This window comes from Pinus tabuliformis, chromosome 5_1 (genome assembly GCF_031772625.1).
Source record: "Pinus tabuliformis cultivar Carrire ecotype Pingquan chromosome 5_1, CPIR1, whole genome shotgun sequence".
NCBI lineage: Eukaryota > Viridiplantae > Streptophyta > Pinopsida > Pinales > Pinaceae > Pinus > Pinus tabuliformis.
Window position 1 is genome coordinate 824,782,609 of NC_142305.1, and position 25,897 is coordinate 824,808,505.

The following is a 25,897-nucleotide window of genomic DNA, read 5'->3' on the forward strand; positions in this document are numbered from 1 at the left end:
TCCCACTTTGATCTTTATCCCTTCTCTGATAGGTCAAACCCTTATCTCTAGCAATTTCCAAGATTTGCTCGGGAGAGGGTTTTTCACCATATAACCTAGCCAAAATGTCATCTTCATTTTCAAGGTTATTTATACTAAAAGCTGATGAAGGATTCATAACATCACGACTATTTTCCTTGACCTCTATCCAATCATCCATAGACAAAGGAAACTTGCTGCCTACTACATTTATTTGATCACCTGTTCCAAACATTCCATTATCTAAAATTCTTCTAACGATGGGACAAGTGGCCTCTTCATGAAGAGCATCACAAACCCGACAGTAAGGAGGAGCATTATCAACCAAATTAGTTAGCGGATTAGGAGGTCTCTGCTCACTAGATTGACCCTTCCTTTGCCAATTGTTATTTCTATTATTATTTCGAGGTTGAAAATTCTGCGTTTGCGCTCTTTCCATTTGGATCAACCTATTCTGCAAAGTGGTTATCTCCTTATTATGATTAATTTCCATGGTTTCAATTTTTTGAAGCCATTTGAGAACAAGCTCACTTTCAGGTTCTTGAACTGCTTTTCCTTTAGGTTCCTTTAGTTTCTTAGCAGCCCTATCGAAACCTGGGATCTCAGACTTCCCAGATGCAGCCTTGTCCTTTTCAAGCTCTATAGCTAAGGCTTGGCAATCTCTATAATCATTAAGTTTAGCACGCCTTAATTCATAAGATGGCTCAGGACTAAAGGCATCAATGTAAAAATCTTGGAGAGTTTTGTCTGTAGGTTTATAGTCTTGAGGTAATTCTCTAACAATACCATCAAACCTTTTATTAAATTCTTCAACGGTTTCATCCTCTCTCTTTTTTATTAGGTTAATAGCTTTTACAAGGTGTCTTCCTTCTCTCTTATCTCCATATTTTTCTTTAAATGCATTAATGATCGATTCTAAGGAATCAAATGAATTCTGAGGCTTTTCAGTAAACCATTCATGAGCATCACCTCCCAAGATTAAAATGAAAAGAGTCATTCTAACATCTTCATGATCGAAATCAGGAGATCTTGCATATTTAGCCATCCATATACTAAAGTCTCTTAGATGCGAATTTGCACTAATAGCATTATCTCCCTGAAAGCTAGGCAATTTATCTATCCCAACTGATGGAATAGCATTGGGATACCCTGGAATGTTAGAAAAATTGCAAGGGGCATACATATCCATGATGCTGTGCCTAACTTGACTATTAAAAAGCAAATGGATATCAGAGAGGGCTTCTTGTCCAAGGTTAACAAGAAGTGTACGAGAAGAGAGTTTGTGTAATCGTACCCTGAGGACCTTTTCAGGATCAGGAGTAGGATTGCACAGACTGCTTGGATGTCTTCTAGTATACACTCTTGAAGATAATATATGAAGTGGAGTCGCCACCTGAACAAGAAGTGAAACACGAAAAAGCTCGAAATGGAAGAACCAAGGACAGAAAAACTCTGTCCCTGGCAACGGTGCCAAAAAATGTTGTCGCACAGATTGTCACGACAACGCTTAGACCAGGGGCTGTCACTCTGATCCCCGATCCCTCCGTTTAAGCCTGTCTTCCGCGGCTAAGGGGGGTAGACCCTATGGAAAATGACTGACCAACTATGAATCATTTGGTTTGGGAGACACGAAAGGCAACCAACACTTAATTGATTTTATTAATTTAATGGACCAGTGCCTTATGGGTTTGATGTTTAAACGATTACTTACTAGATATTGCAGAAATGTAAACCATGTACAACAATCATTTATCATCAAATAACTTGAACGATGCAAGATATCCAGTAAATTCACAATGATCCAGCAATTAAACTTAAAGAAAAATTAAATGCTTTAAAAGATCACAGAATTTAAATGCTGATCAGTTGCCACTTTCGCACAGATAACTTTAACTAAACCTTTAAGTGCATTTAGCCATGGAGAAATGAAACAAACAAAAAAAAAACACTGCAAAATTTTGCCAAAATGAAATTTCCAAGATTTTGTTAAGCCTTCTCAAAAATTTATTATTTACCTCTAACTAAAATAATTCAAAACCTAAACTATAAGAAAAGAATTTTTTTTTTATATCTTTTATAATTTTTTATGATTTTTATGATTTTTTTAATTTTTATATATATATTTTTTATGATTCTTAAAAAAAAAATATAAAACTTAAACTAAAATATAAAATTAAAATCTAAAATTTATGATTTTTTAAAAGTTTTATAATTTTTAGGGAATTTTTTATTTGTTATAAATATAATTTAAATTTAAACTAAAACTAAAGTTATAAAACTAAAACCCTAACTTAAAATCTAAAACGTGACCTTTTATATTTTATATATTTTTAAATGTTAAAGCTCAAAAGGGAAACAAATGAAACTAATTAAATCTATAATCTAAACTAAAACTATGATCTAAACATAATAAAATTAAAATCTAAGGTGAATGGTGTGCAATTGCATTTATGCTGAAACAGAAAATGACTGCTTCCTACGCAAACAGAAAGGGGACCTACGCATACACAGTTCACCCGCACGTGATTTTAATATCCAAAACTGAAAGATTCAGACAAAGCGTAAAAAAAAAGATTTGATCTACTCTCTAATGCAAACGTATGAATCGAGAATTTTACCTGACGCCCACAGAAAAACCCTGATCCTTACCCCGTCTCTGAAGCTTCAACAATTTTTGTTTGAGCAGGTGCAGGGCCACGAAAGTTTTGGTGCAGGTGATGCGTGGCTTAGGGTGAGAAACGTAACCCGCAGGAGTCTGGAGCAGCGGATAGACGCCTTCACAAAGATGAAATCCACGTTTTCTTTGCCTTTTGTTTGCAGGTGTAATGATGTTTGACAACAATGCATATGAAAGAGCCCGATCTTACCCACGTAATGCACGTTTCAGTGTTTTTTGCATTTATATGTGGGTGTATGCGGATCAGCAAAGGTTTGATGACTGCACATGTGACTACGGAAGGCTGATCAGTGGTCTTGATGGCTGCACAGACTGACTTATGGAAGGACTGGAGGGTCTTTGAGCAGAGGACGTTTATGAACAAGGGACGGAGGGAGCTGAGAAGCACCCAAATTTGAAACTGCGATGGAGCAGAGAGTATTGAAAGCGATTTACTGGAAGAAAGGTGGAGCAACGATGAAAAACGTGTGGATGGATGCGATAGAATGAGGATTTGCGATAGAATGAGGATTTGGATAGAGGTTTCTGAGCAAATTTGATGGCAGAGAATGAAAGCTACTGAAGGATGCCTGAGCAGATAGGGAAACGATGCGTAGAGAGTGAGGCAATGAGTAAGTAGCAGAGACGGCAGCTGCGTGAGATGAGCAGAAACGATGGACGCAGGAAAATGCCAGCGTAATTTCGAGAATTTCTTCCTGCTAATAAATCTTGAGCAGTAAAATAGCGCTGATAAACCCTCAGAATTCTTCAGAAACCCTGCAAACTGGAATAAAAAACACCCAAAAAATGATATGCGCATAAAACAAAATTAAAACCCTAGATCAGCTAAACAACATTTACAGCTTTTGGCTCTTAAACAGCCAGATTTATTAATAACAACAATAATATTATCAAAATTCCAGATTCATTATGAAATACTTCAGAAATCTCTCATGCAAATTAGAAAATAAACTTAAATGATAAAACCCAGGATCGAAACTGGCTGGGCTCTGCAGGAAAATGCTTGTGGGAGTTGGTTGGTTCAGCCGAGAACTTCCCCAAACGCCCATTGATCTTCTTCAATATGGGTTTCCTGCACAGCTCACTTCAACCATCAATAAAGAGAGAAAAAACAGTACTAGATCTCAGATACAATGGAGATACCTGCCATTATTTCAGAAACCCTAATACCATTCGAACCCTAGCAAGTGAACAAGATACCTGTGCTCAGCAATACTCTACAATAAGCTGTTACTAATGGCTGAAAATGAAAATATGCAGAAAATAAAATAGCTCACAGCACTTCCAGAGAGTAACACCAGCAAGATTTCAACCCCAAAGTCTTTCTTTATTAGCACCAGAAAAAGTTTACAAGAGAGCTTCTTCAGCACAAGACTCACAGATCGAATGATCTCAAATGACCCCTAGCACCCTATTTAAAGGAAAAATTCCCAACAGCTAGTTCGAGTGATCCACGTCAAAATGATCTCGACCGTCGATGAGGATCAAGATATCTCTTAATCTCATCCGTCGAATTTTTAATGTATTAAAAAATTGAAATTCTGCATTTATTTACTCAAAATATTATTATTTTATTATTTTTAGGTTTTTTACTCTTTTTTTTTAAATTATTTTTAAATGGATCCTCGAACTTAGCTTTTGGAAAAATCACCTAGGACCTAGGACTTAGGACTTATGAGGGGATTAAAACATTTCTTAACCCTCAAGACACTTTACATCATGACTTCTACAACTTTACATCCAAAGGGGGAAAAACCCATTTGACATAGACCCTCATAAACCACCCAGTTCTGCAACACAACTATAATCTAGCAGATTAACACACTAGGATTCTCCTAAGATTCTAATGACAAAATCCATTCCGGCTTTGGGGTTAGGCTGAAGGAAAACTCTGCCAATCATGGATCGGTGAGATGAAAAACCTTCCGAAACGTAGATTATCACTTAGAAAATTAGGTCCACCTAGGCAATTTACATACATGACTCATATCTGCTAAGATTATTTACAATTTATACATGCAGACTGTGTTTACAACATAAATTGATCAAGCTGTCGATGACTGTCGAATGGCACGGACATGTCGATCAAGCGCTACCCTTTTTGCAAAGAAAAGGGGGTGTACTGCTATGGGTAGTTGACAAGTAGTGGTCAACATGACCAAAAGTAATTGTCAAGAACAGTGTCCTTGACTGCATTAGCACCATCTGTGTCAGTGTTAATTTCATCCCATGTTTCAGTACACACCAGATTAGTTAAAGCTTGTCTCACCTTCACTAGCTGTCTAAAGGTGAGGTAATAACTAGCAAATCTTGTCTTTGCAATTTTAAGCAACTGCAACTTGGAGTAAGTGCCATAGAAGTAGTTTACCCTTGTATGCCCTATGATGAATTTAATGAGCTGCTTCCCTCTCCTGTAAAGCTCAGTAATCCACCCACATTCTTTGTGCTTCACAATATCATGCATCAAAAGGTTCAATGTGTGAACCAGGCACCCAGACCAAAAGATGTGTGGATGAGTACGCTCAATAATTTTTCCTGTTGCCTTACAATTTGCTGCGTTATCTGTGATCACTTGAACCACATTATTCAGACCAACATCTTTGATTGATTTCAATAGGAGATCTGCAATGTTTTGTGCAGATGCAGTGATGGAGGAGGAGTCATGACATGTAATAAATACTGCACCATTAGAAGAAACACCAAGAACATTTATCAAATGTTGGTTTCTAATATTTGTCCACCCATCTGATACAATGGATACCCTAGAATCTACCCACTCATTTGTAAAACGTGTCAAAGCTCTTTGAACCTTAGCTTTTTCTTTTTCTAATAACACTGTTCTAGCTTTCTCATAGTTGGGGGCCTTGTATCCTTTTGGGGCTTCATTGATGGCCTTTAGCATTTCATGCCAATAGGGAGAGCGAAGCACATTGAATGGTACACCGCAAGCACAAAGAAAACGAACTATCTTTCCATCCACATCATCACTCCCAGCAACATTAAGGAAATCCCCTATTGTTCTTCTACCTCCAGAGCTTGCAGAAGTACCATGAGGAGATGAGCAGCTACCAAATTTAGAGGTTGCACTTGATTCAGAATGAGTTCTTTGTTTCTTGTTTTTTGTTGTGCAGCCATCTCTATTTGGATGTATTTCTTCTTTCTTTAGTTGAAATGTTTGAGCAAATTTGTACCCCCACAGGACCCTTTTTTTCATCACTGTCCAACACCCCATAAAGATGACTCCTCAAATGGGTATATGAACCACAATATGGTTTTCCTTCATGACAACCATGAGGGCACACAAATTTGTAAGATCCAACACCCTTTCCCCCATCAAGTTTGGTCACATAGTTCCACAAGGGTGTTGATGTAGTTTTCCCATCTTGTGTTTTAGTGTCCTCTTCAGGTTCATCCTCTTCCTCTTCAAACCCTTCCTCCTCATCATACATTAGGTCACTCATATTGGGACCACTGTCCTCTTGTGTTTCTTCCCTTCTATGCCTATTCCCCTTTGCCATCATTAAAACCAAGAGTGGAATGATACATAGAAGCCAAAAGAACACCATCTTGGAATATGGATATAAGTGGTGGACAACCTGTAAGTAAAGGAGCAAGTAGAAACAATGGGAAAGAGTAGGAGAGGGAGGAGAACAATACAAAAAAATTGTCAAAAAAATAAGGGAGTTTGGGGTTTGAACTTACCTCTTTAGCTCTTGTAGATGAAGTCTTCCAAGCTCTTGCTCCAAGCTCCTCCTCCTTCTCCTAGCTCCTCCTCCTTCACTCCTCCAAGCTCTCCTCTCTTCTCTTCTCCTCTCCTCTCTTCTCTTCTCCAACTCTCATAAACTCAAAGTGAGAAAATGAGGAATATATGGGGGCTTTATTCTTTTCATTCCTCACCTTAATCTCACTCTAACCTCACCCTAACCCACCCCCTTTATGTTAAGTTAATATAAATTAAAAATAAAAATTAAAAAGAAAATTGTTTTTTTGCCTTGCGCGCGGCCTCCTTTCCGAAGTGTACGTACGCTTCCTCCTGCAAAGCGCCACACTTCTGAGGCCCGAAGCGTCGTATGAAGCGTGCTTCGGAGGCCTGGAAGTTGCGCTTCCATACCACACGCTTTGGGCCAAGATTCCTAGGCGCTTCCGTACGGGACGCGCTTCGGGGCTTGGAACTGCGGGGGGGGGGCGCGCTTCGGGGCTTGAAACTGCGGGGGGGGGGGGGGGGGGGGGGGGCGCGCTTCGTGCAACATTTCTTCAATTGACTAATACCAAGACCATGACAAAGACCCTTGACACTAGAGTCCTCCCAAGACCAAGTCACTAGCCTCCTCTTCGATGTTTCTCTTCCTCTTCCTCTTCTCGGCTTCCTTCAGATTCTCGGCCTCTACGTGTAGGTCTGCAACCCTTCAACATAAGCCCCAGATGATTTTTGCTCCTTGAATAGTCTCCTTAGGAGAGAGACTCGTTACACTTCTACTCGGCTTCTTCTAGTGAAGTCTTCCATCCAAACAAAGTCATCTCAATGTGGCTGCGATCCTTCGACCTTCTCTTGACACCTTTGGATTTGCTACCTTCGCATGTGAGAGGGTAAACTGGCCCAAAACAATCCACAACAATCTTCACTATCCTTCTTGCTTCGCTGATGTAGAGGCTTCTTCTAGTATGTTTCTCACACTTCTTCTTATATTTGCTTCACGAATTTTCTTGTCTCCAAATGAGGCCAAGTATGGGTATATATACATGTTTGTCCATGTCCATTAGGCCGACATGATCTCTAGAGTAGGCCGACATGATCTTTCTCAAATCATCCTTACATTGTAAGCTGACTTGAGTGAGGGCTAGTGATAAGGTCTTGGAAGGTTACTTACAAAGACAAGTATAACTCTTTAGAATGTGTAACATGCCTTCATTACATGACAATGAATCTTTTGACTTTTATGACTAGATGATAATATCCCTAAGGGCTCTCAATGGGAGCCTCAACTAAAAATAAAATCTCTTGCTCATGAAACCCATGATGCAAGCATTACAATAATTTTATTTTTCTTCTTTACACTTCTTACATAAAATCACAATTACATGTTATTATGAAGACTGAACTTAGTTACACTTTTCAACACTCCCTCTTAACTAGGGAGGTATTCATAATGGTACTTGGTCATTCTCAATCTGAAGAATTTCTCATAAGAAGAATCGGATTGGTAACCCATTTGTTTAGCATCATATCAACCAACATTGTTACATAGCAAGGCCTTGACTAACAACTCTATCTCTCCATAAGATATGAGCTCAATGCTGGTGAGACCAATGATTTACAGACACTCTCATCATTGTCTCTCCCGGAACATACCCCACCTGGGTTCTCAAGGTGTGTTCCATCAGGACTATTCTTATCTTGGATGCCCTATCTCATCCTCGAAGAGCATCGAATGCCAAATGATTACCCAATCCTCCATTCTGTCTTCCCAGGGGAAGATCAGAATGTTGTGTCTATCGCTCCCTCTTAATTAGGGAGGACATATCTATTCCAATAAATGAATGCACTCATTCTTGCGGAAGGAATGTACCTAAGCTCCCTTTTGGCTTAGGATTTTTTGAGTTTCTTCCAAGTAAGAAACTTGTTTCTAGGCTCCCTCTTAATTAGGAACCTACAACAGCTCCTCAGGTGGAGATGATGGGACAACTAGTTGCTTGAAGAACTCCTTCCTTCGATGTCATGAATTTCTTTGCCACGAAGTCTTCATCTTTTGGGACTTCTTCATAGGGTACACACCATCCATCACTTTCATCCATGAGTTAGTCATGTCATCATTCTTTTCATTAGGAAGTGTTCCATGAGTCTACATCTGGCCTTGCTTCATGTCATTTTGCCTTCTTCATATTAACCTCTTCGGAAGGATCTTGCAACCTTCTTCATGGTTCTCGGGGAAGACATCCACAATTCTTCATTTGGCAGTGCTGCATAAACCCATCCAGATATTTATTCAAAAAAAATGAGAGATGAACACTTAAATCACAACTACCTTTGTGATGGTCTTTCATCATGACATCTTCCTGTAGGCATCAACATCCTATATACATGTTGAAACATCTCCTAAAGATATGCATTGTCAAGGGTCTCTATCTTTTCCAAAGTTTCATTAGAGTCTTCATATCTTTCTGGAAGATATCATAGTCAAATCTTCTTGGTCTTTCGGATGTTGACTGCCTTTTCCATTGTTGCATGTTCCATGATTTCTTCCCTCCTTTCTTCACATACTTAATTCCCATGAGCTTCCAATCAGAGTTCCTCAATTGTAGTCAATTACCTCATACACCATATGAAGACATATTATGTTGATTTCATATAGTAAATATGCAATCCATGCATTCCTGCATCCCTTTGAGGGAGGCGATCCTTTCTTTGATCATGCTTCTCAAGATAGAGCAGTGATCCATGTTGCTTGCAACCATATGACATGACTTCCATAATATAAAATGTAAGCATACATACCTCATCTTTCCTCTGGGTCATCTAGACTTCTTGCAACAACTTTCTTTGAATGAAGGATCTTCATTCTCCTGTTCTGTTGATTTGTGGTAGCATCGGATGTGCTCTAGCCATGAAAATTGGTGGAGAGACTAAAGCACATGAGATCTCCAAGACCCAGAAATGGTTTGGGGAAATTCCACCCGGCTAGAGAGATATTAAAATAATTAATATTTTTAATGGAGTTTCTAAGTCTAAACTTAGGAAAATTAAAATCTTAATGGATATTAATATAAAACTGGGTGAGAATGTTCCAAATGACATGGATCAAGCCAAATCTAATCTTAACCGTTGATTAGAGATTTAATCTCGGCCATTGAAGACTCAACAGAAAAAGTATAAGAGGAGGCTTGAGGGTCAGTTGGAGATACACCAAGATTGATCAGTTAGTTCGATTTTCTAGAGTGGGGTTTGCTGAGAAAATTCGAACAAGTGATCTGAGTTGCAACGAGGGGCAGTGAGTGCATAGCAGAGAGGCAGAGATAGTGCCGAAGGACTAGCGCAGAGGCAGAGGAGGCTACGCAGAGTGACTGTGTAGAGGCTAGCACGGCTTGCGTGGGTGATGCAGAAGGCCGGAGAGCCAGCGTAGAGTAGCAGAAGGCTGACGCAGGGGGCTTCAGAGTGACACAAAGGCCAGGAGGGCTGACACAGAGCCTAAGAGAAGCGTTGGAGAGATTTTCGTGGAGTAGACTTGCTGAATATCTGCTTCCGAAGAGAGGTATTACTGCCAGATAGATATCCCTGTTGGGTGAGCCAGTTTCGCACCCTAGTTGTACTCAAGAAAGTTGCTTAATAATAAAACTCTCAGAACTGCTGCACCGGTTTTCCGATGTTGGTTTTTTTGGTGACGATTGTCCAAAAATAACGGTGTACCTTGTGTATTTGTCTATTCTTTCAGTTGATGATCTGTAGATGGTTGAGATTGTATTTGTGTTTATTTTTAGTATTTATATGGTTAAATAACTTGTTAAGCAATAAACAAGTAGGTGAAATAAACCAGATAATGTAGGAAGAAACGAGTTAGACTTAGAAATTTCAACATGGGATCAGAGCGTTGCAAGTCACAGGAGAGATGAAGGCACCAGCTAAATCAAAAAATTTGCAGCAGAAACAACTGTCCCGAGAGACGGAAGTTGTTCCTAAGCAGAAAGCAGCAGAGAAGGAGTGACGCAGAGGGCATGCGTCATCATTTCGAGCTAGAGAGAGGGCTAGTGCAGAGGCAGTGAGAGGCAGAAGAGGCTCACGAAGAGCCACGTCATCCTACTCAGCCAGGTAGGAGTGACGCAGTTGGCCAGAGGAGCGATTCAACCTTGCCGGGATTGCGCAAAGCTAAGAGGCTCAGTTTCTTTAGTTGCTGGGGCCTAGGGAGCTGTGGGCAGATTGTGGATTGGGAAGCTGGTGGGGTGTTGTTGCTATCGAAGCAGAACAGTACCTAACGGGACAGAACCAAGGTAGAGGGAGTCGCTACCTAGGAGGATTTCTAGCCAAGAAATCCAGATCCGTGTTGCAGGTGCAAAGAGGATCGAAGAGGAGCGATTCGACTGTTGGCAGAAGGATTTCTAGGAGGGAAATCGAGACTCAAAAGGAGTCTAGGAGAGGATTTCCAGGAGGGAAATCGAGTCTCAGAGGGAGTCTAGGAGAAAACTTCCAAGAAGGAAGTCGAGACTCAGAGGGACTCGAGGAAAAGAGCGGTGATGGCAATGAACGGACTGAGGAATCAGGACAGGTTGGACAGAGCATCCAACTTTGTCATCTGGAAGGCCAGGATCCTGTCTGTTTTGGATAGACATCGCATCAAGGCCTTCACCTTGAGAACCGTGGCTATCCCAGTCGACCTAGCTAATAACGAAAGGTATGAGGATGCAATGGCCAAGGCAAAGTGCATAATCCTTGCTGGGGTCAGGGATCATGTAGTTCAGCGTATTGTCGAGAAGAACACAGCAAAGGAGGTGTGAGATACCTTGACGTCATTGTATCAAGGCACTTCCGTGCAGAGGAAGATGCTACTCGAGAATCAGCTGCGGTCGTATCAGATGCAGAAGGGAAAGCAGATAGATCTATACCTCAGCAAGTTGCAGGAGATTCGGAACCAACTGACTTCCATAGGGGCCACGCCGAATAAAGAGTTCATGGTGAGGACCGCCCTGAACGCCGTCTCCGAGGAGTGGGAGACATTTGTCCAGAGCATTTTGGGCAGAGCAATTCTTCCAGGATGGGAAGAGATGTGGGCAACTCTTCGCCAAGAAGAGATCAGACCGCTGACCAAGGTGGGAAGTAGCAGCAAAGGAGGTCGAATCAAGAAAGAGCAGGAGGATGTGGCTTTGGCATTTGCGGGATAGCAGGGGAAGAGGAAGAAGAAGGACATCTCCGAAGTGAAGTGCTTCCATTGTGGGGATCTGGGTCATTATGCAACCCAGTGTCCTAGGAAGAAGAATAAGGGAGAGGCTTCTGACTCCAAGGCAGCTTGGACAAAGGCGAAGAAAGAGGTCGAGATGGATGACGACTGTGCCATGAGTGCTCATGCACCTCTAGAGAAAAGGTGGGGTGACATCGGGCTGTAGTCAAGAGGACTACAGAAGATGTGGGGCAGGATCCTTGAGGTACCCAAACTCTTGGATCATATCCGGCTACGAGAGCCCCGAGTGACAATAGCAGGATGACGGATGTCAGTAGAAGCAAGATGCAGATGGAGCGGCAGAACAATGCTAGAGTGTAGGGATCTGTAGCAGCGCAGTGAGGGTTGCAACAGTGCGAGAGGCACAGAGGAGGTTGCAGCAGTGCAAAAAGGCACAGAGGTGTTTGCAGCAGTGCGAGAGGCACAAAGTTGTTGCAACAATGCAGAGGTAGCAGAGGGAGCACAGGATAGCAGCAAAGGGAGCTTCAACATCAGGAGGGATTCTAGCCTGACAAGGATGTCAGTGGTTGGGTAGATTAGTTACTTACTTCTCTGTAACTGAGTTGCAATGCAACAGTAGCAGTGGTAGTGCTAGAGGCAACACGATGCAGCATGATGAGAGAGAGTTGTAGTGCAGATGCATTGTTGGGAGGAAGGACTAGTAGCAACACGGATGCAGAGGGCGCTGCAGTACAGATGTAGTAGTGGCAGTGGCAGAGCCATGGGCAACAGTACAGGAGGCAGCAGTGCACAGGATGTTGGGCAACAGGCCAAGCATTAGCACAGGTACTGGTGCCGGATGATCAGAGTGATGTTCAGTGGTGGAGCATTAATAGAGCACATTCCTCGCTAAAAGGGAGTGTTGATTTGGGGTAGCATCAGATGTGCTCTAGCCATGAAAATTGGTGGAGAAGCTAAAGCACATGAGATCTCCAAGACCCAGAAATGGTTTGGGGAAATTCCACCCGGTTAAAGAGATAGTAAAATAATTAATATTTTTAATGGAGTTCTAAGTCTAAACTTAGGAAAATTAAAATATTAATGGGTATTAATATAAAACTGGGTGAGAATGTTCTAAATGACATGGATCAAGCCAAATCTAATCTTAGCCGTTGATTAAAGATTTAATCTCGGTTGTTGAATACTCAACATAAAAAGTATAAGAGGAGGTTTGAGGTTCAGTTGGAGATACACCAAGATTGATCAGTGAATTCGATTTTCTGGAGTGGGATTTGCTAAGAAAATTCGAACAAGTGATCTGAGTTGCAGCGAGGGGCAGTGAGCGCATAGTAGAGAGGCAAAGATAGTGCCGAAGGACTAGTGCAGAGGCAGAGGAGGCTACGCAGAGCCAGCAGGAGCCACACAGAGGGCCAAAGTGACTGCGCAGAGGCTAGCACGGTCTGCATGGGTGATGCAGAAGGCCAAAGAGCTAGCGTAAAGCATCAGAAAGCTGACACAGGGGGCTTCAGAGTGACGTAGAGGCCAGGAGGGCTGACACATAGCCTCAGAGAAGCGTTTGAGAGATTTTCGTGGAGCAAACTTGCTGAATATCTGCTTCTGAAGAGAGGTATTACTGCCAGATAGATATCTCTGTTGGGTGAGCTAGTTTGGCACCCTAGTTGTACTCAAGAAAGTTGCTTAATAATAAAACCCTCATAACTGCTGCACTGTTTTTCCCAAGTTGGGTTTTTCCGGGAACGATTGTCCAGAAATAACGGTGTCCCTTGTGTGTTTGTCTATTCTTTCAGTTGATGATCTGTAGATGGTTGAGACTACATTTGTGTTTATTTTTTGTATTTATATGGTTAAATAACTTGCTAAGGAATACACAAGTAGGTGAAATAAACCAGATAATGTAGGAAGAATTTCTAACGAGTTAGACTTGGAAATTTCAACATGATTTTCTTCACTGTTATGTCATCATACCATCATCCTATGAATTCCACACGATTGGAACTCTAGAAGAAACACTTGGTTTTCCTCTTGATCGATGAATCTTATAATGAAGATTCTATCAAAGAATCTTGAGGATCTTGCATATCCTATCCTGTAGATGCTACCTTTTGACTGATGTATGATGTGCCTTTTCCTCGATGACTTATTCCTTTTTCCATAAGTATCTCTTGAGCCTTCAATGAGGTTTCCAAGAACTATATCCTACATAGTTGACTGCCATAGATTTTGTTCCAGACATCCTTCTGCCATGAGTTCTTCTAATGCTTCTATCATGATGCCATTTTCTAATATGATGCATCCTATCTTATTTACCGTGCTTCGTATATGTAATTTACACAATAGAAGTGTACCTTTTAGTGAAGGAGATTCTCTCAGTCATAGTATAGATCTCTCACTTCCTCCTTCTTAGGCTTCTTCGTCTCAAGTTCTTCCACTTCTTCGGTAATATGGGCTTCTTCATTATTTCTCTTGTTATTGTCCCTTTTAAGTTCAGGACAATCTCTTCTATAATGCCCATATTCTTGACATCCATAGCACTGAACTTTAGCCATGTTCTTCTTTTTCTTTTGAGGACCAAATTTACCAAACTTCCCTCTTCTTTTTGTAACTGTTTGACCCTTTTCACTTGGTCCTTCATCACTTTCTCCCTTCAACTTGTTTTCTTCTGTCTTGCATAGAAACCACAAGTTGTTGAATGGGATAGCTTCCTTTTCCTTACTGGCATCAGATACGAGGTTACCTTGTTCATCAGTCAATGCATTTAGAATAATGGAGATGATTTCTTTATCAGATATCATCTCTCCTAGATCTTGTAGTTGAGTTCTTATTTGAGATTCTTTTGAGAGGCATGAAAATATCTCTTCATTCTTTGATACCTTCAAATTATATTGATCAAATCTAAGTGATATGATCTTTCTTATTGCACTTTTAGAGAATAGTTCTACCAACTTTTCATATATCTCTTTTGATGTCTCCAGCTCAGTTATATAGGGAATGAGGGGATCTTTGATAGATTCCTTATGAATCTTTTGAGCCTTAAGGTCCCTTTCCATGTATTCAGATAGTGCTTGATCTTTAGATGGTTTGGAGACCTTTCCATGGACATGATCAATGACTTCATATACTTCGAGGACTATGTCTATCCTTCTTTTCCATGCAAGGAAGTTCGATGGCCCAACCAGCTTATAGTTCTCCTTGCAACATGAAGTCATTTTACTAGATTAGATTATAGAAGAAAAGGGTACTTACTTGTTAAGTGAAGATAGAATCTTCAACTTGATCCCTTTGTTGATGATGATTGATTAAGATATCTTAATGCTTCTCAGATGGTCTTCTTTTAAGAATAAGGAGATCCTTGCTTCAATAAGGGGGAGTCTGCCTTGGAACCCTTAGAAGATGATGGCAATGCCTTTAGCATTCTACCCTTCAAGATACTTCGACTTCTTTGATGGTGAATGAATGCTGATTAGAAATGCTTCTAGGGTTTCGACTTTCTCTCTGCTTCTTCCTTGATGATGATTCCAAGACTTTCGCTGAAGTAGATTTCTTCGAGCTAGGGTTTCGGTATGATGTAGATCTTGAACCTTTGCTTTTGTATTCTTTGACTCGCTTTGATCCCTTTCTTGGAACTCGATCCTTGTGTGTCTCCTTGGTTATATGCCCCTTCTTGACTTTGGCACCTTAGCTCTGATTCCATGTGGAGAAATCTAGGGTATCAATAGATAGTTGATTTCTCTACTTATGATAATTGCTTGTGATAGTCTTTTTACTTCTTGATTACGATCTTCTCTTCTTGAATTATTATTATGTTCTTTTCATCAAGACAATTACCAAATCGTGAACAATAAGGAGCAAAGAGACATAGTATATAGGCTTGTCAGCCAGAACCAAAACCTCTCACTCTTTGAGAGGAAAACCCAAATGAAATTCTTCTTATAGAACCTTCAATTGACTAATACCAAGACCATGACAAAGACCCTTGACGCTAGAGTCCTCCCAAGACCAAGTCGCTAGCCTCCTCTTCAATGCTACACTTCCTCTTCCTCTTCTCGGCTTCCTTTAGATTCTCGGCCTCTTCTTGTAGGTCTGCAACCCTACAACAGAAACCCTAGATGACTTTCGCTCCTTGAATAGTCTCCTTAGGAGAGAGACTTGTTACACTTCTACTCGGCTTCTTCTAGCGAAGTCTTCCACCCAAACAAAATCACCTCAATGTGGCTGCAATCCTTCGACCTTCTCTTGACACCTTCGGATCTGCTACCTTCGCACGTGAGAGGGTAAACTAGCCCAAAACAATCCACAACAATCTTCACTATCCTTCTTGCTTCGCTGATGTAGAGGCTTCTTCTAGTATGTTTCTCACACCACTTCTTACATTTGCTTCACAAATTTTCTTGTCTCCAAATGAGGCCGAGTATGGGTATATATACTTGTTTGTCCATGTCCATTAGGCCGACATGATCTCTAGAGTAGGCCGACATGATCTTTCTCAAATCATCCTTACATTGTAAGCCGACTTGAGTGAGGGCTAGTGATAAGGTCTTGGAAGGTTACTTACAAAGACAAGTATGACTCTTTACAATGTGTAACATGCCTTCATTACATGACAATGATTCTTTTGACTTTTATGACTAGATGACAATATCCCTAAGGGCTCTCAATGGGAGCCTCAACTAAAATTAAAGTCTCTTGCTCATGAAACCCATGATGCAAGCATTACAATATATATATATATATATATATATATATATATATATATTTACATCTCTTACATAAAATCACAATTACATGTCATTATGAAGACCTAGTTACACTTTTCAACATGGATATTCAACGTACCCCACTCCAATGGCTACTTGGTGGCTCAACTTGGTTTCTAGTATCATTGATTTGCTTGAGGAAGACTCGATTTGGTTGAAGGAATCATCTTTTCATTTTGTAGCAACTAGAGTTTTGTCTGCTTGGTAAGATTTAGTCCCTTGGACCTCCAATGTTCCACTTTGACCCATCAATGACTAGTCTTTTGACTTCAAATGGCTAGTTTCCTTGACCCCAACAGCTAGTACAACTCAACTTGGCACCTTTTTGGTTAGTTCTACAATGCTTCAATGAATTTTGCATGGTTTTCACTTGGGTTTATTGACATTTTCCTTGATTTCACTTGTCGTTATCCCCAATAGCCAAAGTAGTGCCATGCGTTGTCACACCATCACCTTCTCTGTTGGTTCTCTAATGCCCTCAGGAATAAAGGAAAGATGAAACACAGGTTTTGTCCGTCTCTTTTTATCAGTGTTCCACGGGGACGCGACCCCTAGGGTTGGGTGCGCGCACCCCTCGCACCCCATGCACCCGGGATGGGGGGACGTCTAGGGAAACGTTTCTCCACATCCCCCTTTTGGGGAGACGTAGGGGGGACATTTCCCCAGTGTGGGGGACGCGACTCCCCAAAAGGTGGAGGTGTCCCCTCTCAAAATGGGCTATGCATCCCCCCTTAAATTTGCTTGTAAACAATGATTTATGACAGGGAAAACCTAGTATTTGACCATATTTCCCTACTAATGCTATGCAATTCATGGTAGTGTTAATTTTTTAAAGGAAAAGTAACATTCTCCTTTATCTTTCATTTTCATCCTTTTACTTAAATTTTTAACATTTCCATGAAATGACTTAGGATGTTTGGGAGTGGTTCCGACCTCATTGGATTTCATATGGAGAAAGTAGAATTTTAGATCTCACTCAAAATTCAACAGAGTTAACAGTTTTTCAGGAGTTCAGGATTCGATGGATTGCAATGTTTCCATTGCATTTTGCCATGTACAAGGGTATGGAATTAGTACTTAATCAAGAGCACCAAGCCCTATGTGTACTTTAGAGTGACTTTTAGACTCATCATTCCACTATTTTTGAGTTTTAGCTATATCAATTTACTATTCTAGACTTCAGATTTCAGTATCTATTATAGTCTATTTTTCTTAATACTAATTAGATTCTAGAATGATGAATGATGAATTTTCATTTTAAATCAATTTAGAATCTAGAATGATGAATTTAATTTTTAAATCAATGTAGATTCTAGAATGGTGAATAATGAATAATGAATATGGATCAGAGTATTTCATTATTGAATCTCGTGGTCTATGGATGAATCATGCATGTATTAGTAAGGGTGATGAGTATGGATCAATGCATTTCATTATTTAATTCAAATATGTATGTATTATTGTATTTCTGCTTTCATTATTGAATATGAATTTGATATATATATATATATATATATATTTATATTAAAAAGGAAAAAAATTATATACCCCGACTTCCCCCCATCCCCCCTAAATTTCCCTAAAATTTGAGGGTACTCCCACACGTCCCCCCCTTGTGTGTCTCCCCGCACCCGCGTCGCCCCGTCCCGGAGTCTTGGTGGAACATTGCTTTTTATAGATCGATTTTGACATAATGCATGCATAATTATAGCAAATCTTGCCCTTGTTCTGCTTCTTGTAAGCCACATATATCATTTGACCAACTTTGACCACCTGTAACTAGATCATGCATTTACTGTTTGAAAAAATTTCATTGTGGCATGCCATCTCCTCATCAATTTGAGCATTTTGGGACCAAGTTGACTTTTCGACATCCAGGACCGCTTGCATCTATGTTGCAGGAAACTTGGCCCCCCTTGTGTATTAGTTGTGTTTCCATATCAAATCTCTGAAACTCGGCTGCAACACGTTTTAGTTCATATGTAACACATTTCACTTGTGGGAAATGTGTTTTATACAAACTGAAATGCATTTCAACGCTTGCACAATGCCTTTCCAAATAAAATTTTTCTTATTTTGCCTTGATTTAGTTGTTAGGACCCACACTTTTGGTTTTAATGCCTAATCAGAGGTTAATTATGAACTAATGAGACTTCTAGAAACCTCTAAGGTCAGAAAATTTTCTTTTAAAAAGGTTTCACTCATTTTGCACCAAAATGTTGTTTCACGATGTCTGAGAATGTTTCCAACCTCGTCAGTCTTCATATGGAGAAAGTAGAATTTCATATCCCATTCAAAATGCTGCAGACTTAACAATTTTCAAAATTTCAGGATTATTTTCATTAGATTCTATCATGTATGAGGGTATGGAATTGGTAGTTAATCAAGAGCACCAAGCCCTTTATGTACCTCGATGTTAGTGATATTGCTTGTTGGACACCTCTATCACGGCCTTAGCAAAAATGTAAGCTTAACTCAAACCTAGTTTCATCAAAATTGGGTGGTGTTGACTGATGTCCCTAGAGGATTGAGGTAGATGCAAAGGGTGATACTAATGATGAGGATCCCAATATAAGTGATGGTGGAACATTGCTTGTCATTTAAATGTTCTTGCTCATTTATTCATAATGATTTCTTTCCAAGTTTCAATATATATATATATATATATATATATATATAATGTGACCGCCCAAAAATTTGGAAACCCTGTTTCCAAATTTTTGGGGGTTCACGTTTCCAGTGCATTTTCGTTTCAGAAACATGTACCCATTTGCCCATATCATGCAACTTAGGATTGCATCAAGAAACATGAACTGCCTTGGGAAATGTGAAACTGTTGATTTTTTGAGATTGCCATGTTGGGAACTGTCTGAGGAATAGTGCACCAAGGCCAAGGCCACATATCAACTCAATGATTCATAACCATGCAAAATGACTTCGGTGCACCCTGACACAGGCTGGATTGGACCATACAGTAGTGATCACCCCTACATAAGCAAGGCTCCTCTAAACCATGAGTCCTCCCAAGATCTGTCCAGACCCTTCTGATCCAATACAGGACAAACAGACCAAAGACTTACCTCAAAAGGACAAACCGTGACTAACTATCATAAGGCTTAGGATACCTAAATACAAAGACTTTTTTGACTAATGACCTTGGGCTTACAAGGGTGATAAATGCAATGTGAATGTATATGTACCCCCACTGACATGAGGGGTAACACAGCCTATAATAGATTAAGGTAACAATAAAGACTCTCAAATAATTTAGTTCTAAAATAGACTATTAAAATAAACAAAACTATTTTTAGTGCTCCTATATTCCCTAAGGTGAGATGAATATCAAGTCGTATTTTCTAAAGAATTATGAATACAACTTTTTAAAATAGTAAATTTCGGAGAATGACCCCATACCTTCTGCAAGTTGCATCTAAAATTTAATGTTACAACTATACTAATAGTTGCAATATCTTGCTGATGGATAAAAAAAGTCATGAGTGAAGCATTTTGAAAAGGGACTAATGTTATATTAATATACGCTAATAGGAAACTAATACATGTCTTTAATGATAGAATAGTAATTTTAATTAGCTTGGCAAAAATTCCAGTGAAATAAAACATCTATTTATGCAGAAGCATGTTTGACGATGTAAATATAAATAAATACACTAGTTCGAGTATCCTTGACCGAATTATTATATCATTATGTCCTCTTGTCCTCATAATCTGGTTTACATGTGGAGCTTCGTCATCTTGAATCAACTGCCTTCTGGATAAGATCAATGTTGAATTGGGTTGTGAACCTGTTGGGTGTGGCTTAAGAAAAATACTCTTGGAATCTTGGATACTACTTCCTAGGTATAACATGAAAGGTGTAATTAGATTTGTCAATGGGCTAGTTCCTTTGAGAAAGTTCATAAGGGCAATCAATGATGAGAACTAGCAGGGGTTTAATTAGGTTTATCTTTTGGCTTCAAGGCAGTTGCTGTTTTCTATTTATGATGGCTTCTCCCAATACCATCTTCTCTCTTCTTAGATATGAGTGGACCAGATCAAAGAGAGTTATTACTATACTTGTGGAATCTTCATATATTTAAATAATCTTCATTCCATTTTGGAGTGACTGTACATATTTTTCTGAAGAGGTAAAAAGAAGCAGGTAATGCAAAATGTCCCTCTATATGTGACTAAAGCAGTGGTCAACTTCATGGGATTTTGCAGGAGGGCCAAGTGGTTCTGGTAAAACGAGTTTGGCTCATAAGATGGCAAACATTGTTGGTTGTGAGGTCATTTCATTGGAAAGCTATTATAAAACAGATCAAGTGAAGGATTTCAAGTTTGATGATTTTAGCTCCCTTGATTTATCTCTTCTTTTGAAGGTATAGCTCTGTTAATGCTGATTAAAGAATTGGGAGTTGGTTAGTGGTTGAAATCTGATTCATTTTAGCTGATAGAGTCAAAGTCACATGCTTTTTGAAGATTTCCTATTTACTTGTATAATTTTTTATTGGTTGTTATCTTTATCTTCTTTATGATGCTTTATGTAGTCAGTATTTTACCATGGATTGCTGATATCTAACTATATGACATAGTATAGATTTGTATTTGGGGCATTGAACTTTTACTGGAACAACCATATGCAGAATATTGAAGATATAAGAGCTCGGCGGACCACAAGGATCCCTTTGTTTGATTTTGAGAAATGTATTCGCAGTGGATTCAAGAATCTTGAAGTTTCTGAAGACTGTGGTGTGGTATGTTTATATTTTACTTCATGCTATAACTAGGTGGCAGAGGTTTCTTTTATTTGAATGAAATGTCCACTTTGCTAAAATGAATCTTTCTACAGGTTATATTTGAAGGTGTATATGCTTTACACCCAGACATTCGAGCTTCTCTTGACATCTGGATAGCTGTTGTAAGCATTTATCTTTGTCCTTCATTTCAATTGGCATGATGCTTATGAACCAAGTGTTTTATGCTTGTGTCAAATAATGGAAGGTTTCACAGGACTTGCGGGAGTTTTATAGTGCTTCTATGGTTCTTGTACTCACAGATAGGTGGAGTTCATTCACATCTTGTTGCAAGAGTACAAAGAGATATGGACAGGGTTTCTTGTCCCATTGCCCAGAATGAGATCATGACAACAGTTTTCCCAATGTTTCAACAACACATTGAGCCTCATCTTGTACATGCACATGTCAGTCTACTTCCTAAGATTCAACATTATTTTTACTAAGTATAGAATGCCTTAATTTAAGTTCTAATATGCCTTAATCTGCTAAAAGGCTTTCAAGGCATGGGATTCATTTCGCTTGCTTCAGAATGTAAATGATAGGTGTTTATTTTCTTCTTTTAATATGTCTAATGGGAATAGTTTGTTATGTTGTTATCAAAAGAAGATATCCTGTTTGTTTTATATTTAAGTTAGAGTCTGGGGTTGTATCGTTTGCATCCATTTACCTCATTACATTTGGTTTTTGCAGCTTAAAATTCGCAATGATTTTGATCCTGTACATTCTCCTGAGAGCTCACTTTTTGTCTTAAAAAGTAACAAACAGGTTACTATGCGATCTTCCATACTTTAGTTCTTTGCCTCTTGCAATTCATGCTTCTATTTATTTCTATTTAATTCATTTTTTCTCAGTCGAATGTGGTTTGTAGGTGCTGTTATTATCTAATCTTTCTATGCCAGAGTTTAATTTACCCATGTAAAGTTTGCATGTATAAACTTAGTGTTTAGACTAGCTATAAAGTTAATATAAATTTTAATCTAGTAAATGAAACATACGTGATTAGCGTGCGCAAGTAGCTCACTTGGCAAAGCATGTTAATGTGTTATGTAAAATATTGTTAGGTCCTTGGTTTGATCCCTTGATTCACTTGTGTCCATGTTAGGGGCAGGCATGATGTACCTAGTGGTTATAGTGGTAGCGGATGGAATCGACCCCATGTCACATGAGTAGGAGACCGCCCTAGTTGCCAATTCCACTCGTCACACATGGGTTAATCAATAATTAAGATGTACTACTGTATGTTTTGGCAGTTATGTTGCCAATGAAGCGTTGTACATATAAGCATCTTTCTTAATAATTCATAGGATCACATCGTGTAAAAATTTCTTGTTCGTTTTGTTAGTGTCAGTCTTGTTTGCCTGTCACCAATGATCAAATATGCTTTTACCAAGTCTGTCAGGAGTCTCAAAGTCAAATTTTACCATGTCACTAGGTTTGCAGAGTAAAATTTGGTCACTGGTTGGTCTAGGAATGATTTTAGTCTTTTGGGAAAGTCACATATGCTGGTCACCTTCCTCATTCAAATGAAGGTGTCATAATAAAAAGAAGGTTTCCATTTTATCAGTGATCATCATCATTCCATTCAGTTTCAAGTTTTCATTAGGTCATTAGGGTTTCAAGGTCCATCATGATCATGTGTAAATCCAGTGTTAAATAAAGCATGATAAGCAACTCTTTGACATTAACTTGATGAGTTTTCACAAGTTCATCATGATTTCAGTTTTAAAGGCTCTAGGAGAAGAAGTTTCAGTGTTCAAAAAGTGAAAATACAACCCAGGTTTCAACTCTCTAAGGTGACTCAGTCTTAAAAGTGAAAAATCAGTTTTTTGAAAGGTTTGTGGGGCCCATTTCTTTTCAAAAGGAAACTAACTTGCCTATACAAACCCAAAAAGCCCCAAACTCACTTTATTTGCCTTTTGTTCCCCTTTGTGCATCGGGCTCTCTCATCCATTGGCGAGAAAAACTTGGGTTTTAGGCAAAATTAGCAAAAAATTCAAGGTGCTGCGCTTCCAGAGACTGTGCTGCGCTTCTAAGGCCGGCGCTGCGCTTCTAAGGCCGACACTGCGCTTCTGAGGCCAGTGCTGCGCTTCTGGACACTGCGCTGCGCTTCTAGAGACTGCATTGCGCTTGTGCCAGAGTAGCTCAAAACCATCCAGAAACTCACCCAAATTGAAATTTCAAGCTTTCAAATTGTTTTCTTGCTAACCTAAACTCCTCTACAAGTAAGTACATCACCTTACTTACCTTTTTATTTAGCAAGATGGATTCAAGCTTAAGATTTTTTCATTTAGGGTTTTTAGTGAATTTTTCATGAAATGGGCTAGGGTTGACGATGGCTAGTCTAGTTAACATATGTTAAACATGTAAAACTATCATTCTACACCTCTACACATGTTTAATATACATTATGAACCACTGAACCAACTGCAAATCACCAAATTACTTCACCAAAAATGAAACCCTAACTCATTCCTATGGAATTTGGACAGTTTTCCTAGAAACTCTGTTTTTCATTTTTCGCAAATACTCCTGTCCTTCATTCCACCTCATTTCATTTTCACAAGTTTCTCACAGTCCATATCCACCTCCTAGAATTTCCCTTGCCATTTTTTCCACTCCACCTATCCATCATTTCATTTTTCACTCATCCCTCACTATTTTTTCTCATTTTCCTGCTGCTAGGGTTTCAGTCATCATGGAAGGAGATTCTTCACCGGAAAGGATGAAACACCATACAGGAGGCAAAATTCTTAGATATGAACCAGTCAACTGCAATGAGATCAATGCATCACCCTTTATCAAACAGTGCTTTGAAGATGTGAATTGTCTAGATTTTTGCAAAAGGGTGTGTGAAGTAGGTTTCCATGAACAGTTGACAGATTGGGTTGCTACTCATTTGAAAGGAGAAAGTGCCATTATTGCTGGTGTGGAGTTCACATTTTTAGTGGCTTCTATTTCACTTGCTACAGGGATACCAGATCATGGTGAATATTGGTTTAAGGGGATGAACTTAGATCTTGTACATTAAAGGTCCTTCTTGGAAACATCGTACAGGGAGACTCATGCACATATCATACCTTTTAGATACCTGTTGGAGAAATATGCTCCATTGATGAAAGTTGTCATGAAATTCTTCACATGTGAAGGAAGGTTCTCTAGACTATATGCCTATCACATCTAGCTTCTAATGCACTTTACAGCTCAGAAACCTCTAAACATGTGCAACTATCTATGTAGGAGCCTTTCCAAGATGTCAGAGAAGGTACAGGTGAAAAACAAAGAACACTATCCTAGTCTCTTTCATCATAGTTTGATCAAGACTGTAGTGCTCCATCAACTTGCAGAGAAGAACATGACATGGGATTCTTTCTTGGAGGCAACATTGAAATGGCATGAATCCAATGTTTCAGTTCAACATTCAAGCATGCCAACACAACAAATGGAGGTTGGGTCCTCAAGCAAATCAATAGAGATTCCTAAAGCACCTAGACCTGAGGTGACTAGGATGTACAAAAGAGGAAAAGGGCTTGTGTTTACTTCTCATGGTGAGAAAGGGACCAAGCCTTCTACATCAGCAAAACAGGGGTCACCAGTGCAAGATAAAGATTTGGTTGAGCATGAGTTTGAGTTAGTAGACTTAGAAGCAGAAAATGAGCCCTCAAGCATGCAACAGATTATCAAAGACAAAGACTCTTAGATTAGAGAACTCATGGACAACATGGCAAGGGCAAGATTTGTCATTTCATTCTTAGAACAAGAAAATAGTCAGTTAAAGGCAAAGCAACTTATCATGGAAAAGGAGCAAGCTAAACTATTGCAGCAAGCAGACAAGGGCAAAGCAGTCTTGGAAATCAATGAGCCTGAAGGAACTCAAGAACAAGGTAAGAAAAAGAGGCCAAGAACCAAAGGGCTTAAGAAAGCATTGAAAGAGGAGAAAAAACACATCTTGCTGGATGAGGAACTAGAGTTAGAAGACAAAATTGCCTTAGAGGTCAATGAAGACAGGGAGTATTGGTTAGACAAGGTGAATGACCACTTTGAGAGGGTTCTGGACAAGGCCAATAGAGACAACCAGCTAGTAAGGCATATGGCACATCACTACCAGGCCAAGAATATGATTGCAATGTCAAGGTCAAATAGATGGAAAACAAGCTCAAAGAAGCCCTAAAGGACCAAAATGAGAAGGGTAACTTAGAGATGCTTGTTGAAGCATCCATGAGGGCTTAATATACTTCATTTTACAGCTTTTGACCAATTTTGAAGAAATTCTGAACATTTTTGGTTTTTTGGATATTTTGGTGCCTTATGCAGAAATTTGGCCAGTCACAGAAGCACAATGCCTTGGTGCTACGCTTTTTCCTCAGGCACTCAAATAAAAAATGGCTTGCATTTTTGGAAAGCCCTTGGCATCCTCTCAAAACCCATTTCTTCAGATTTTCCAGAGAGGGCCTAAATTTTGAGAAAAAAGGGAAAAAGTGGTCAAAAATCAGCTTTTTGGACCTCTTTTTGACAGGTGTTGCGCTTCTGGAGTGACCTTGGGAGATTGAATTTTTGAAGCCTTCCCATGGGTCATTTTAAAAAATTCAAGGTGTTCTGGAAACTAGACTTGAAAAGCTAGTTAACCGTTCTTTCAGATCTTCATTTGGACCTTCGGAAGGCACCTTAAAGTGGGCTCAAAGTCGGCGTTGCGCTTCTGCAATTTCCTGTGTTTTTTATTTAAAATTTCACTATGTAAATTTCCTAGTTTTCAGTTTGACTTGGTCAAAG

General features: G+C 39.5%; 1 protein-coding gene across 3 annotated transcripts in view; it reads left to right on the plus strand.

The window, feature by feature from the left end:
• The window catches only part of LOC149167450 (P-loop containing nucleoside triphosphate hydrolases superfamily protein), a 428,107-nt gene that overhangs the window by 187,719 nt on the left and 214,491 nt on the right, over positions 1–25,897 (plus strand). For all 3 annotated transcript variants that reach the window (XM_089432992.1, XM_089432993.1, XM_089432994.1), the window contains exons 15-19: positions 20,556–20,713; positions 20,978–21,088; positions 21,184–21,252; positions 21,391–21,534; positions 21,821–21,895. In XM_089432992.1, coding sequence (XP_089289118.1) covers positions 20,556–20,713; positions 20,978–21,088; positions 21,184–21,252; positions 21,391–21,534; positions 21,821–21,895 — 557 coding nt within the window. The remainder of the gene's footprint in view (positions 1–20,555; positions 20,714–20,977; positions 21,089–21,183; positions 21,253–21,390; positions 21,535–21,820; positions 21,896–25,897) is intronic.